At 38.4% G+C, this 15,413-nt stretch overlaps 1 protein-coding gene and 2 long non-coding RNA genes across 3 annotated transcripts; 1 reads left to right on the top strand and 2 right to left on the bottom strand.

Annotated features, from left to right (window-relative positions):
* Positions 1–928: 928 nt before the first annotated feature.
* Positions 929–4,985, bottom strand: gmfg (glia maturation factor, gamma). Its single transcript, XM_086036098.1, has 8 exons — positions 4,550–4,985; positions 3,902–3,937; positions 3,331–3,409; positions 3,202–3,245; positions 3,082–3,131; positions 2,128–2,222; positions 1,097–1,170; positions 929–1,010 (listed from the first exon to the last, which is right to left on the bottom strand). The coding sequence occupies exons 2-8, from the start codon at positions 3,902–3,904 to the stop codon at positions 945–947; spliced, it is 411 nt and encodes a 136-aa protein (XP_085892224.1). The 5' UTR covers positions 3,905–3,937; positions 4,550–4,985; the 3' UTR covers positions 929–944.
* Positions 4,986–9,447: 4,462 nt separating this feature from the next.
* LOC147145165 (uncharacterized) lies at positions 9,448–12,675 on the top strand. Its single transcript, XR_015087527.1, has 6 exons — positions 9,448–9,879; positions 10,949–11,009; positions 11,127–11,180; positions 11,822–11,931; positions 12,025–12,150; positions 12,369–12,675. It is a non-coding gene; the product is annotated as an uncharacterized LOC147145165 (long non-coding RNA).
* A 1,313-nt stretch (positions 12,676–13,988) lies between these two features.
* LOC147145164 (uncharacterized) lies at positions 13,989–14,771 on the bottom strand. Its single transcript, XR_015087378.1, has 3 exons — positions 14,667–14,771; positions 14,383–14,560; positions 13,989–14,059 (listed from the first exon to the last, which is right to left on the bottom strand). It is a non-coding gene; the product is annotated as an uncharacterized LOC147145164 (long non-coding RNA).
* Between the last annotated feature and the right edge of the window lie 642 nt (positions 14,772–15,413).

Genomic DNA, 15,413 nt, shown 5'->3' with positions numbered 1-15,413 from the left:
ACAATTAGCTAGCTGCTGCTGCTGCTACCTGCTGGTATGGAAGAGTACTACGATGTAGTAAAGAAATGATTGCCATGCGCTACACTGCACAGGCACACAAATTAGATAATTTCCCACGGCACACCTGACAATATCTGCACAGAGTTTGAAAAACACTGATATAAAGGGAACTGTTCATTAATTCCATCGACATTTTACGGATTATTTTTTACTCTGACGATATTACGGGACAAAGTGCTTCCCTTTACAACTACGGGAAGTGTACTGACGTACCTACATATGGGACGATTCCGTTTTTCAAGTGATGGTTGCCAACCCTAGTGCAATTACGACGCAGCTTCGGCAGCAGGAGCCTGGGGCTGCGCGCCGTGCGCACACTTTTTTGAAATTGTTTTTTGTATACATCGGTCGTATTTCGTTCGTGCTTCTTCCGCGCGGCTAACTACGAATCGAAACTTAGCACCGACATTCTAAAATCCGAATGGCTCTGGGAGAACCGGAATGATGGTCCCGGTTCAAATCGATTTCCGGTTCTCGGTGCCCAAGCAGCGAGGCTGGCAGTAAGCTACTTAGCGGCTAACAGGGGTGGGCATTCCGCCAGACCGACGGACCAGTCTGTCAGTCCGTCACAGACGGACGCCCGTTTTGCTGACGATTAATGGATGACAGAACACTTTTTAAAATGACGGACTGGCGGTACTGAGGGAACTGGTTTTTCGCCTTAGTGAATAATTGTCACTAACCGCGTCTGTCAGTGACGGTCTGTCAGTCCGTATATATTTGCATCATGTATGTTTGGCATACTCAAAATTCAAGTTCTGTAAAAGATGCACAGTGGAACACATAATATAGGTCCATCCATTTATTTGCAAGTGACATGCCATCAAAACATTAAAAAAAAAAAAATGGACAGAAATCATCACCATTTTAATGGGTTTGCAAACTCAGTTGGCCAGCTTGTTTTTCAGCCACTGCTCAGTCAAGTCGTTCTTGTTGTTGATGATGAGAGACTGAGCGTAACACAAAATGAAAGAATATAATTTTTTCAGCTCCACAGACACAGAAGTCATTGCAAAAAATGAGAGGACATCCTTACCATGTTGGCATACATCTCGTCGTTGACTAAATCCATGATGGACGCGTATCTCATTAGGTCCATTGGACTGCACCCTTTGGATCCAATGCACATAAAGTATGTTTTGAGACATTCAATATACCGTGTTCATTTTACATTATGAGCTAGAGCGGTTGGTGCTGATTTATTAGGTCCATTGAATAATATAAGGCAAAAATAATTCTTTATTGACATGAATATCATTCATGGCAATGAATGATACTGTTGTTCTGTAATGTACTAGTCAGTTAAAAAGGAGAGCGTAGTTAAAAGTAAACAATTGTGATAGCGGTTGCACAAGTGTGTACACGCTCATATCTAGGAATCTGGCTATGTTCGGAATTAATCAGTCATGTTCAAACTCATGTTAAATAGGAGTCAGTGTACGCCTGTAACCATTTCAGGTGCCTGTTATTAACCTCAAATAAAGTTCACATGTTCAATTTTTAACCCCCACTTGAAATGGTTTGTTCTTTTTAAAGTGAGTTGTATGAGTTATAAGTCACATTAATGGTGAAAAAAAAGGGGGAATCATTTATCATGGTCTTTTTTAAAAAAAAAAATATTTCAAAAACCTGGCATTTGAACAGGGGTGTGATGACATTTTATATCCACCATACCTTGGGTCATAAGTGTCCAACATGTGTTTTGTATCAATATAAATGTGTTTGGAAATGTTCAGGGCAATTTGACTCCATGACTGCCGTCCCATTGAGTTCTTTTCTTGTCATCCGGAAAAATATTATGAAAGTTAAATGTTAGTATAAAATGTTAAAATGATTGAGCTTATGTTGTCTTTTTCTTAGTGATTCAAGTTGTCAGTCACTTGTTTTAAAAAATAGTCATTAGAGAGATTGGCATTTTTTTAAAATATAGTGACCAAAAATGGTGCTAAACATGGTCTTGAGGAATTAACTAAAAATAATTGATAAAACTGCTCAATCATTAAGTCCTACCAGTAAATGAGCTGAACACAAATGCCTTAAAGCACATGACTACCACCTACCACTTACCGCTAGTTGTAGGGTCAGGGCTTACAAATATCACCATCCTGTAAGTTGTCATCGTCCCGCTAGTGTCGATGAAATCGTAAGCATAGGCAATGATTTTACGCGGCAATCTAGGAAAAGTTAAATGCTGTTAAAAACATGGGAATTTTTTTACACTTCAGTACAATTTGAGGTGTCATTCTATAGTAAAAATCACATAATAATGTAATTTCCCCCCTTTTAAAATCCATTTTTATTGCATAGTATCCCCACTTCAGTGTTTAAGATCATCAAAAAATGTAAAGATCAGACAAAGATAGCCTAAGTAAACATAAAATACCGTTTTTTAAAAGGTGATATTTGATTTATTAAGGAAAAAAATAAGAGCTAGTTCACTCTGTGTGAAAAAGCACTCCCTCCCCCCCTTGTTTTATCATGAACTTCCTGAGGCCAATCACATTTTTTCAGTACATTTTCAATTATTACAACCAAGCCTAATTACCTCCAGACCCGTTTGATCAAGAAATCACAGAAATAGAAGCTGTCTGACATAATGAAGTTGGCCAAAACATCTGAAAAAGCTGCAACAAAATGCCATGATCCAACAAAATTGAAGAACAGATGAGAAATAAAATAATTGACAGTCTGTAAAGATTTAAAAATTAATTCCAACAGTTTTAGGACTACAGCAAACTATGACGAGAGCCATTCTCCACATATTGAGCATGGAACAGTGATCAACCCTCCCAGGAGTGAACAGCCTACAGTAACTACATTAAGAGCACAGCAACAACTCATCCAGGAGGTCAAAAAGAAACCCAGGACAACCACTAAAAAATGCTTCGCTAATCCAGGACCTGGATGACTTGCAGTGGTTGATGGAACCATTAATTCCGTTACAAGCGTAACAATTTGAACAGTGTGAATTATCGTGTTAAATCAACACTTGTAACGCCATTTGTTATTACTGAAGGATATCTGGGCTCTTTCTCTGGAATGTGGTTTCTTAAATCATCCGGTGAGATATTCTGAAAGACAAATGTTGATTTTCAAAACAGAGAAAGTGGCATTACAGATCCAAAAAGAGACGTCACTTGCCTTGTGTTCCTGATCCAAAATCAAGAGTGACCTGTTCAATTTCACTGGGGGAGACATCGTATACACTGCTGCATCAACAAACATGACAGTGAACAGCATACAAGTCTATTTTGATGAAGATGCACTTACTAATCAGGGCATTCTTGGGGTTGATAAGAGTTCTCAGCTTCGCCTTGAGGGACTCATCCATATGCATTTCTGTAAATGCCTATCGGGTTATACACAGTATAGTATAAGCCAGTGATTCCCAACCATTTCATGTGCAGTGAGAGGCCCGCAAAATAAAAAAAAAATTAAATGCAACTATATCATTGTTCATCTATCTATGCCAGCGACATGTAGTGACAGGTAGAACAATTTGATGGCTGAAGGTATGTTCAACTTGTGTATCCACCTGCTGGCATTCATACAGCAGAATAGTCACAATAATCACGGCAATTGTATTAGAGTTGTGTTCATTTAAACAGGCCCAGATTTTCTACTGAGGAAGTCAATTTGTGAGATTCTTTCAGTGTTGATACTGTCGGTGATATTTTTGTTCAGTTGTGTGCTGTGAGATTCGTTCTTCTAATGCAAAATGGATAACTTGGAACAAATTTTGAGAAAAAAAATCAAGAAAGTAGGAAAGAGAGAAACAAAGTGGAAACGAATGAACTAACATGTAACAACAGTTTACTGGAATTGCGTCAGTTATACCGACCATTTTCCTGCTGATCTTTTTCCTCAGGCTTCCCGACTGACAAAAAAAAAAAGGAAAGAAAAAAGCATCAATATTGAACACAAGTGTTATTCTCTAGCTACAAACACATGCACATGCAAGCTTGCACAATAAATGCATAGACCTATCTGTCTTTAGCAGGAAAAACCTGTTGAGTACTAGGGTGTGTTCCCTAAACCTCGTAAAAAGAACATTTCCATATAGAACCATATAGGAAAAAGTTCATTGGGAACACCTCTCAAATTCAAATTTTGGGGTACATCAAGGTGCTCTGTCTTAGATGAACAAATAAAAAAATTAATTGAGATTGTGAGAACATTTTGAGGGCAGACTACAGAAGGTCTCAGAGGAGAAATTTGGGAATTTTACAACAGTCTTGGTGCTTCTGCAGCAAAAACAAAAATATATTTCTGAAACTGCTTCGTTCGCTTGCACGTTGCTTTAAAATATAAAAAAAAATGCAATGCACCGCTTGTCCAAATTGACAGCCATCATATCGTGGCATTCCTACCCATTCCGTTCATTTAAAAAAAAATCCAAATCAAACATTAAAACTGGAAATTTATCATTGACAAATATGCATTTTCAACCAAATGTTAGCAAAATGGATTCATGTTGCAAACTGCTTACCTGTTAACGAAGCAGCAAAGCGTGCAGAGCTCAGCAACAATTCAGGTGAATGTAATGGATGCAGAGGACTTAATGTGTAGGTGTAAACCTGTCCCAAATATTTGACGCCCATCTTCTTCTTCTCTGCTAGTCATCTATGATTACCATTCTTTTAATGCACTAATGTCAAAGTCAAGGCCCGCGGGCAACATCCGGCCCGCGAGAAGGTTTTCTACGGCCCCTGGGATGATATTGCTTTATTATTAGAATCGGCCCGCAGCAAGCCGGTGTTGGTAGCAGAAGTGATCGGGTCCTTCGCACCTGCTGATGACGTCACGCGTTAAAATATATTGTCGCGTCTTCCAAGAACACAGACGTAGTTTAATTAGCACATTTTATTAGTCCAACCGGCTACTCTGGGCCGCAGCCAACGCCAATACAGTACGACAACCGTTCAGTCAAGCTCTCCTCTTCGTCCTCCGATACTCTCGCTCGCATGCCCTCCCCTCAAGCAAAGCCGTACGATGCATTAATTAACCTCGGAAACAATACAACTTGGCAAGACACAAATTCGGCCACAACACAGATAACCCAATTCGTTACACTATTCTGGAACATATTTCTTTGCATCTATGTTTGCCACCCCCTAGCTGTTGTTATAACGAACATTACCGCTACTTTTGCGAGGATCGTCCTTCAGTTGTCTACATGCCGACTCAAGACTTCACCTCACTTTCCGTGGCTTTCAGAATTGGATTGTGGTGAAAAGTTATTCGGAGTAAAACACGCTTTATTAAGAAATACTTTATGTTAGAAATCTCACCTTGTTTTATTATTAGTAATTGTTGGCATTTGATGAATTCATTGAGTTTAGATGTAGCGCAGAGATGTCCCACACTGTGAGCAGGCATTGAACGCTCCTCGAGCGCTAAGTGTTGACAGCGAGACGTGCTTTCTTTTCTTTCTCCTCCTTCGACACAGCTAGCTAGTAGTTTGTTTGTGCCAGCAAACTCAGTAGTTGCCGATTTCCCGTGTTTCACCACGTTTGTTGTTGTGTGTAAATGTTAAAAGGTGAGTTTAATAAGTCAGGTTCGTGTCAGGAAACTGCTGTACATGATAGCCTAGATATCTTCTCGTGAGTGATGTAACGTTGATGATCACTAGTTAGTTATTTCGGTTAGTATGCTTACTATTCTAATGATGAAACATGTGAATGTGTATTGTATGCATTGTTTGGCTGTTTAATTGCTTAATAAAAATAATTTTAATGTTTAGGCATATTGTGAACTAATGGATATGCATTGGATGATGTTGCTAGGTTATTCTTTGTGTTGTTGCAGACCACAGTAAATAGATGTGTCAAGTGGAATACGGGCCTGTGTTCTCAGACAGGAGCACCCACATCCATACCATGCCACTATAAAATAGAGTCAGCTGGAGACATCATACCAATCGTATGATCCTATCCGTTTTGCTTCACATTATGTACATTTCATACAATCTTGCAGCCCGAGTCAACCAGAAAATTGTTTTCAGTTTGGCAGGAGAAACGCAAACGTTCCACTGATATTGTTTCACAAGACGGGTAGTGGCTTCTTCTCGGGTCATAAGCGGAAGTGACGTACGAGCTGCCTCGCAAAAGTAGCAGTAATGTACTTTATTTTATTTTTTATTCAGTAACTCCGAACGTAAAAACATAGCAGCCAGGAGGGTGACAAACATAGAGGCAAAGAAATATATTACAGAAATATAAAGCGTGACATCATCAGCAGGCACGAAGGACCCAATCCAATCTGGACATTTTTAAAAAATTCTATGAACATTCTATCAGTCCGGCCCTCGGCTTGTCGCAAAATTTTGTATTTGGCCCTCCGTCCGTTTGACTTTGAAACCCCTGTTTTAATGGTATGCAGTATACCCAGCGCGCCCCATGCTTAAGGGCTGACTGTATGCGCTCGAAACTGTCTACAAGCTTTAGTAAGCTTTGGTAGGTTAGTGTGATATCAAATTTACAATGGTGTGTAACACACTAAACATGGACCACAGCAAGCAAAGGAGAGTTGTTTCACAAGATTAAATTGTTTTTATTTGTTTGTTTTTTTCCCATTAACAGCGGGGCACCAATGTTTTTGTCGACATGTGTTGTGCAATTTACACTTTCCATTATCCATGGCAAGTTTCTTGAAACAGACTGTTCTTGTCAAATTACACAGCGAAAGGCCTCCTATTATCACCTTTCATGAAAACACTCAACTCCTATGGCAAGCATTTGCACAGAGCCTGGTAAAATCTATTCGGAGCACAGCAATGGAATTTAGCATCCACAAAAGCTCAATTTTGAGGATGCATTGGAGAGTGATAAAGCTTCCTCCTTACCGACTTTGTTCAAAAGGCTTCAAGTAAAAGATGATGACACTCGTGGGGACACACGCAATATTCGTTGATTTACAAAAATAGAGTTATATTCAGGAACATGCAACACTTTACATTATTATCTTCTTTTTAATAAAATAAGTTAATAAGTCAATCTTGAAACATCCATCCATCCATTATCCATACCGTTTTTCCTCACAAGGGTCGCGGGGCGTGCTGGAGCCTATCCCAGCTGTCTTCGGGCAGTGGGCGGGGGACACCCTGAATTGGTTGCCAGCCAATCGCAGGGCACACAAAGACAAACATCCGCACTCACAATCACACCTAGGGGCAATTTAGAGAGTCCAATCAACTTACCATGCATGTTTTTGGAATGTGGGAGGAAACCGGAGTACCCGGAGAAAACCCACGCAGGCACGGGGAGAACATGCAAACTCCACACAGGGAGGCCGGAGCCGGGATCGAACCCACGACCTCTGAACTGTGAGGCGGAGGTGCTAACCAGTCGACCACCGTGCCGCCCAATCTTGAAACATTGTATTTTAAAATAAAAAATGGTTTCATGTCTGGTACCATTAAACTATCTTTTAAAATAGAGTTACATTTGAAATAGAGTTACATTTGGCAACGTTTAGCCTTTTATTTTAATTATATATATATATATATATATATATATATATATATATATATATATATATATATGGCAAATGATAAATGGACTGTTAGTTGTATTGTGTGTGTGTGTGTAAATGTCTTATATATAACATTTTTTTTTCAAAAAACATCCCTGGTACATAGTTGTTGTTTTTTTAATGTATAAGTATTTGGTTGACATCCTGGTACATATTCAACCTATCTATCAATAGTTTTGTATTGAATGAATCCAAATTGTGTATCTTCCACACGGCCTATCCTGTACAGCAGGGGTATGGAACTAGGGTACTCCGGTTCCTCGAGAGCCAGAGCCTGCCTATTTTGGACCACACACCTGATTAGGATCGTTTCAGACTTCTACCGAGCATGCTGATGAGCTGATCATTTCACTTAGGTGTGTTGTAGTATGGAGGGATCCAAAACTGGCAGGATATGGCTCTCGAGGAACCAGAGTTCCCTACCCCTTCTGTACAGGGTCGCGGGGCGGTTCTGGAGCCTAGCCCGGCTGACTATGGGCGAAAGGCGGACTCCACACTGAACTGGTCGCCAGCCAGTTGCAGGGTACATACAGATACAGTCACTGAGTGGGAACCTATGGAGGACTGAAAGTGCCAAAATTAAATAAATAAATACGTACACGATTAAATGTTTAATGAAAAATATCATTAATTACTTAAATTTTCCATTAATTAATTAAATGTAAAATTAAATCAAATTAATAAATGCACCATTAAATAATTAAATAAATGTGTAATTAATTAAATATGGAATTAAATAAATGAATATATTATTAAATATGTCATTAATTGATTTAATTATCAACGATTATATGTAAAAATATATTTAATTATTTCATGGTGCTGTGTTGCAGTGTTTCATGAATATATTTTATTTGTCAAGCTCACCCGTCAAAGGTAGTGGGCGTGGCTAAAGCCTGACGATCTCAAATCCTATCTATCCGTTGCTTTGTAGTGATGGGACTTCCAGCTCTTTTTAGAGAACCGGCTCTTGCGGCTCGGCTCACTTAAAAGAGCCGTCTCTTTCGGTTCCCAAATGGCTCTTCAGATTTTTTTGTTGCTCTAATCGATATATTACCAATAAGAATGTAACATTATGCACAAAGTGAATTAAGAATTAATTTAAAAAATGCATTATACTACTATATTATAATAGCCTTTATTTTTTCACCCTACAGTGAACTTTTAGCTAAATTAAACTTTTAACTTTTTTATAATAAGCAACTCTAAAATCAAGCAACACAGAATCCCTGAAAAACACGACACAACAAAATATTAACTTTTTAGTGCAACAACAAATAAACTATGAAATACAAGGATAAACTTTTAGCTTTTTTATACGTAACAAATTTAAAGTGAAACATAGGATGCCTGAAAAACACCCGAAATATAAATTAACATATTGACAGATCTACAAAAAATAAATCATAAAATACAAAACAATTTAAGCTTTTTATACACTCAACAAATTTAAAATCAAACAACAACACAGAATCCCTGAAAAACACCCCAAAAAATATAAATTAAAATGTGTAAAACAAAAAGAAAAAGATCAGCAGTCTCTAGTAGAGCCATCAATATAACTAAAATGAGTCCAAATTTGGCTTCTTTTCCTGCTTTGACTCATTTCTTTTTTACTTTCTTTCTTTATGTCCTCCGTGTTGCACTCTCTCTCTCCTCTCTTGACCCGGTCGTGTGCTGTGTACCAGGCTGCCCCCCCTCTGCTCAGCGCACAAAGCAGCGCAGACACAGTGACGGCACCACGCATATTGACCAATCACGTGTGCCTTTAAGAGGGAAAAAAAGCTTCTCGAAGGTTGGTGGGGAGCCGGCTCCCTTCGTTCACTTCAAAGAGCCTGCTCATAGAGCCGTTACATTCGCGAACGACACAAGCCTATTGCTTTGGCCTGAAGTGATTGGAAACATGGCGGCTACGATGATGAAGGACTTTCGTGTGCTTTCAAGGGAGTGAGAGAGATATTTTACACCATTCTGAGTGCGTGGAAGCAGGAAATGCAGACGGCGAACATGTACAGTGCAAAGAGGAGGGATTCATTGAAGTTTTTGGAGTTATTTCCGCATTTTCCGACCAAGACATTGACCGCAATTTCAGAAATACTGTACTCCACAGCTTCACTAGTAACCGGTCATAACACACACACAAGGACCAGGACAATTGGCATTTGATAATCCCAGTGCGGTTCAGGAGCATTGCGTCCTTTGTCGAATACCAGCAAGTCAAATTGCAGCGACGTTTGGAGCGTCAAAGCGGACAATCGGGAGACTCATGAGGCAGAGCGGTTTGGGGTATGTGCACCATATTCACCCACGTTTGGTGTGTACCATTCCTTGTTGTATTTTGTTTGTATGTATTTTGTTTTCAATTTTCAATTGGGTTCATATTTCAGAAAAGACAAACTAGCTCAAACGGTGGAAATATTTTTTTTTAAATGGGCTGATAAAATGCATCTTTAATTTCAATTTAATTTTAAATTTAATTTTAATCACATTTTAATCACCTACACTGTAGGCTTGTGCCGTTCGCGAACGTAACGGCTGTATGAGCCGGCTCTTTGAAGTGAACGACGGGAGCACATTCCCCACCAATCAGGGAAAGGGGTCTGACTGCAGAGCTCAGACCCCGGAACGTTCCGTTCTCGCCAGGGCACGAAAACAAATACATTTTCCAGGAAACAAAATGACGGCTCGCGAGCAGAATGTAAGTGCTTTATTGTAAATGGACTGTATTTTATTTAATGAATGTAAGGATATACAAAACTTACACTTCTAAAAATGCTGCAAATAGCCCTGGGTCAAATAGCAATAATAGTCATATGTTGGAGTCAATATCGAGCCCTTAGACGACATGGAAAAAAATGCTTTCAAACTTTATTTATTTCCTTGCAAAAACTTTGCGTTCCCTGAAAATAATTAAATGATTGTGAGGGAATGCTGTTTTTTTTCCTTTCAATTTTTCCCTTGAGGCTCCAAGTTCGTAATGTTGCGCTATCGTAATATTACATGGAGCAACATGGTCTAATTATAAGTAGGCCCAATCCATCATGTTGTGGTTGCAGCACAGCGCAGCAATTTAATAAAGTTAGCGTTAATGTAACAATGGAATATAAATCACAACATAGTTTTACTCGGTGGTGACATCAATGTTAAGACATTTTATATAAGCAGTAAGAACCTGTGTTTGTATTTATTTTGGTATATTTTGGGTTTTAAATATTAAACTTTACAGTTGGGTACAGATGACCGACAGTCTCGTTCCTCAGATATGCCCAAACTCTTAAGTTTTAACTATTGTTCACGGACAGTTTTATTTGTCTGACCCTTCCCCACCCCCCGTTCTTTTTTATATTTGTACCAGGACTGTCGCCCAGCACATTTTTCCAGAACCATTGGTAGAGTTGTCAGACATGGATATCAAAGTAAGAACTATTTTTAAAAAATATTTCCAATACTGATGTATGTCTTCATTTGGGCTGTTGCAATGTCATTAAGTTTCTATTTTTACACTTGCAGTTTACACTCACATATCTTTACAGGGGCTTCCTGGACAAAATCTAGGCAGCAATGACTGTGGACTCTACATGATAACGGTGAGTGAAAGCTTGTCTGTAAGGCACAGGTGTCAAAGGCCAGTCCTCGAGGGCCAGTATCCTTCATCTTTTAGATGTCGCCCTCCTACAACACACCTGATTGAAATGACCAGCACATCAGCAAGCTATGCGAAAGCAATTTGATTTGGTGCACGAGTCCTTCTCCCAGGCCTTTTTCTTTTCATTCACCTTTCTGATGTGTATGCATGGACAGAAAATAACCTTTTTATGTCATCAGAATAAAGTAACAATTGATATTTAATCTCTTAAATCATACTTGTTCAAACCCAAATCCACAACAAAAAACACCCAAGTACAAGACATGCTAGTCGAAAAATTGTTTGCTTCCTCCTCCTAATCAGTGACACTTGACACCTCAGGAAACCCTAAATGTAACCTGTCTAGCCACCACCCCCAATTCATCTCAAGTTAAACAATCAAACACCGCCCCTTAGTGGTTGGAGGAATAACTAAATATAGAGGCAAAACAGCAGGCTCCTACACCATACTTGCGGAGGTGGTGGTGCAAAATATTGATTTCAATTTTGTTAGATTGAAGGGTAGTGGTGTATTCAACTTGGAAGATATTTTAAAACTATGGTGCAGCAGTTTTGTAATTGTTTTGATTTTTATCTTTGCAGTTATGGTCGCAGATTTTCCCATTTTACGAATGAAGGTAAAACTGATGGCTAGCTCCTTGGACCCCATTTTCCGAATCTTGAGAAAAAGGATTTTTGATGAGATTACCATGGTAAGGAAGTATCCTTGCTAGAAGAGGATAATGATGATGACTTTGTTGATGATGAAGACCAGCTAGTTTATAACTAATTCTTTATGTTCACAGCTACCGGAGGAGATTATGATTAAGATGGTGAATGTGCTATCCTCAACCTGGCCATTGTCAAGGATGAGTCATTTCGCAAGGAAACACACTTTCACTGGATAGACCAGGGTTCTGCAACCTGTGTGTGTATGTATCTCTGTCTCTGTGTGTGTGTCTCTCTCTCTCTGCAAAAAAAGGGTCAAGCGCCCAGCTCTGCTTATAGGTTATAAACAGTAGCTGTATTTTCTCTAGTGCATAGAATGCATATCTGTACTGTTCCAAAACAAAAAAATTGTACAGTGTAAATACCTCATACATGTCACTAGTTTTAATTACACAATTGATCATGCTTGTCCTTCCTTCAGGTTTTTGAGGACTATGGCATTGACTGGAATGGACCTTGTGCTCTTCGTGGAGGCACTGTGTTAGTCCCAGGGATTGACCTGTCCCATGAGCTTTCAGATGAAGAACTTGCCATTTTTCCAGATTCAGGACTTTGTTTATTTAGCATTATATAACACACAGGCATGAACGGAAAGTTTGACTTCCTTGTTAAAAAAATGTTTTAATGTGAAGCAATGCCACAATCACTTGATATATAGGCAAGAAGTTTTGTTTATAATAAGGCACATTTCATACACAAGGCAACTCAATGTGCTTCACACATGCAAATACACCACACATACAAGCATTTACAAATTATACATATATATACATATATATACATATATATATATATATATATATATATATATATATATATATATATATATATATATATATATATATATATATATATATATATACAAATATATAGTTCCACTTTATGAATTTGAACATATTTCACCTCTTGTCCACACATCCACACACACTAGGGATGGGACGAGACAAAAATCCCACAAGACGAGATGTCTCACGAGATTGAGTCATCGAGAACGAGACGAGATTTTGGCTAAATTTCGAATTTAAAAAAAATACCCTAATGTAATTTTTTCAGTTTTCAAAATGTTTTTTATCGAACTGACAGCAAGAAAATGAATCATCTAGCTCTAAAGTGCAAATGCAAACCAGAGTCACTTTCGTTACATGCTCTCAAGTATTGCTGCAATAACAGCTAAAGCTGAGATCTTTCCTCTTATGAATACTTTGACGAAATCCAACTGTGCTCGTGGGGCAGTAACTCAATTGTACATAGTGTTTTATGTTAAATTATTGGCTTTATTTATATTTTATATATTTGTTAATATTTCTTGATATATTTATTAATAGATGTATCACTGCCTCTTATTGTTTTTTTTGTTTATTGTATTGTTTTTAAAGTTTTGTTACAGCTCTAGCTGTTATGAAATGCGCTATATAAATAAAATGGTATTGTTTTGTAGAGGGCGGCGCGGTGGTCGACATTCCAAAAACATGCACGGTAAGTTGATTGGACTCTCTAAATTGCCCCTAGGTGTGATTGTGAGTGCGGATGTTTGTCTCTGTGTGCCCTGCGATTGGCTGGCAACCAATTCAGGGTGTCCCCCGACTACTGCCCAAAGACAGCTGGGATAGGCTCCAGCACGCCCGCGACCCTTGTGAGGATAAGCGGTATGGATAATGAATGAATGAATGAATGTTTTGTAGAGTTTAACTTGTTTCTCAGTCGATCTTCAACAAGAGGAATGTCACTGCGTCTGTGTCAAGATTTCTGCAACTCGTCGTAGTTCTGGGTTCCTCAGAGCTGCAGATACAGCACCCCGCTGCTCGAGATCGCGACCCATCATGTCCAAAGAGATGTTCTAGCGCGTGATTATGTCCATAATTAGTCTGTGCGCGGGCAGCTCAAGCAGTCTTTATTTAGACGTCAAAAGTGCTGCTGCTGTTGAGCATCGGTGAAAAAAAAGAAACTATATATATATATATATATATATATAATATATATATATATATATATGTGTGTATATATGTGCTCTCCTTGCACTTCTGTAAAGCACCTACCTATTGCAGCTCTGTCTGTGAAGATTGCGATTTCCCAGCCTTTTCACACTGGCCCAGAGGCATGATGTGAGTCCTCCTATCAAAGACAAAATGCTTTTAATTAATGATTAAAATGTAACAGTGAGCGCTGTTTTGATTCTGTATTAAATTTGAATCGCTGTAAATGTATTTACACAATGTAAGGCTAGATCCTGTTGAAATGGACATACGAATATTATAGACTGTCTGAGCAAATATGCCTGTAATAAAATATTCACACTATGGAAATCAATTAAGTTCAAGTCAGACATAAACATATTATACATGTGACTAACATGAAAATGCAAAGTAAAATGGCAATTATCTCAACGAGCCAAAGATAATTTGAAGTTTTTGCTAAATTCTGAGTTGCATACTGACCTGGACCTTATTATTGCTCTCCAAGGATGGAAGCAAAAATGTGTGCTTTAAGATGTATGTTTGGAACTTCGTCTGCCTTGTGGTCAGCCAAACAGAAGAGCGTGTAGCTTGTTCCGTTGATTTTATCCACTGGTCGTCTCGCCTTATTCTTATTCTATTCGCGATGAGCCCCATTCGGCTGCAAAAGAGAAACATGTCACAGCTTCATCGTCTATCTGGGATATTTCGGTCAGCTGACACAAGTTACGGAGACCCCGGGAAGGGTTCAGGATCACACGTGTTACCGTGATAGAGTGACTGAGGCTTGTATTTCGTTTTGTTTGAGTATTCAAACCAATGCAGAGGTCAATAGCGTCACCCATTGTATCGGAATATGTTCACTAGACACTCTGTCTACATCAATTCATCACTCTGGAATGGATTTGCCTTGACGAGCAGCGCAACCAATCAGGTGTGAGGACCTGCCCACCAAACTTTGATAGGCCAGTCTGTCAGATAAAATAAATTCACGAAACACTGGAACGCAGGACCATGAAATAATTAATTAAACAGTGAAATAAATAAAAATATTTTTTATGTATAATCGTTGGTAATTCAATTAATTAATGACACATTTAATAATACATTTATTTAATTCCATATTTAATTAACAAATGAAACATTTAATCAATTAATGACACATTTATTTAATTATTTAATGGTGCATGTTTTAATTTGATTGATTTAAATCTACATTTAACTAATGAATGCAACATTTAATTAATTAATGATATTTTGAATTAAACATTTAATCGTGTACATATTTATTTATAAATTTAGGCACTTTTAGTCCTCCATAGGAACCGACCCCAAGTTGCCCGCACACAACTCAGGAAAGTGTCCCACTACATCATCAGCAACCTTGAATCCAAAGTACCCATATAAAACTTTAATATTATTTAGTTAACTCTTCAAAAAAAAAAGAAAGAAAGGAATAATTTCGCTGAGCTGTTCCGTTTGTTTTTTGTTATTCGTCTTTAGTATTTGGACTA

This window comes from Filicampus tigris, chromosome 7 (genome assembly GCF_054856515.1).
Source record: "Filicampus tigris isolate MCC_2025a chromosome 7, RoL_Ftig_1.0, whole genome shotgun sequence".
Lineage (NCBI taxonomy): Eukaryota > Metazoa > Chordata > Actinopteri > Syngnathiformes > Syngnathidae > Filicampus > Filicampus tigris.
The sequence above is the reverse complement of the archived record's forward strand: the minus strand, read 5'-3'. Positions and strand labels throughout refer to the sequence as shown.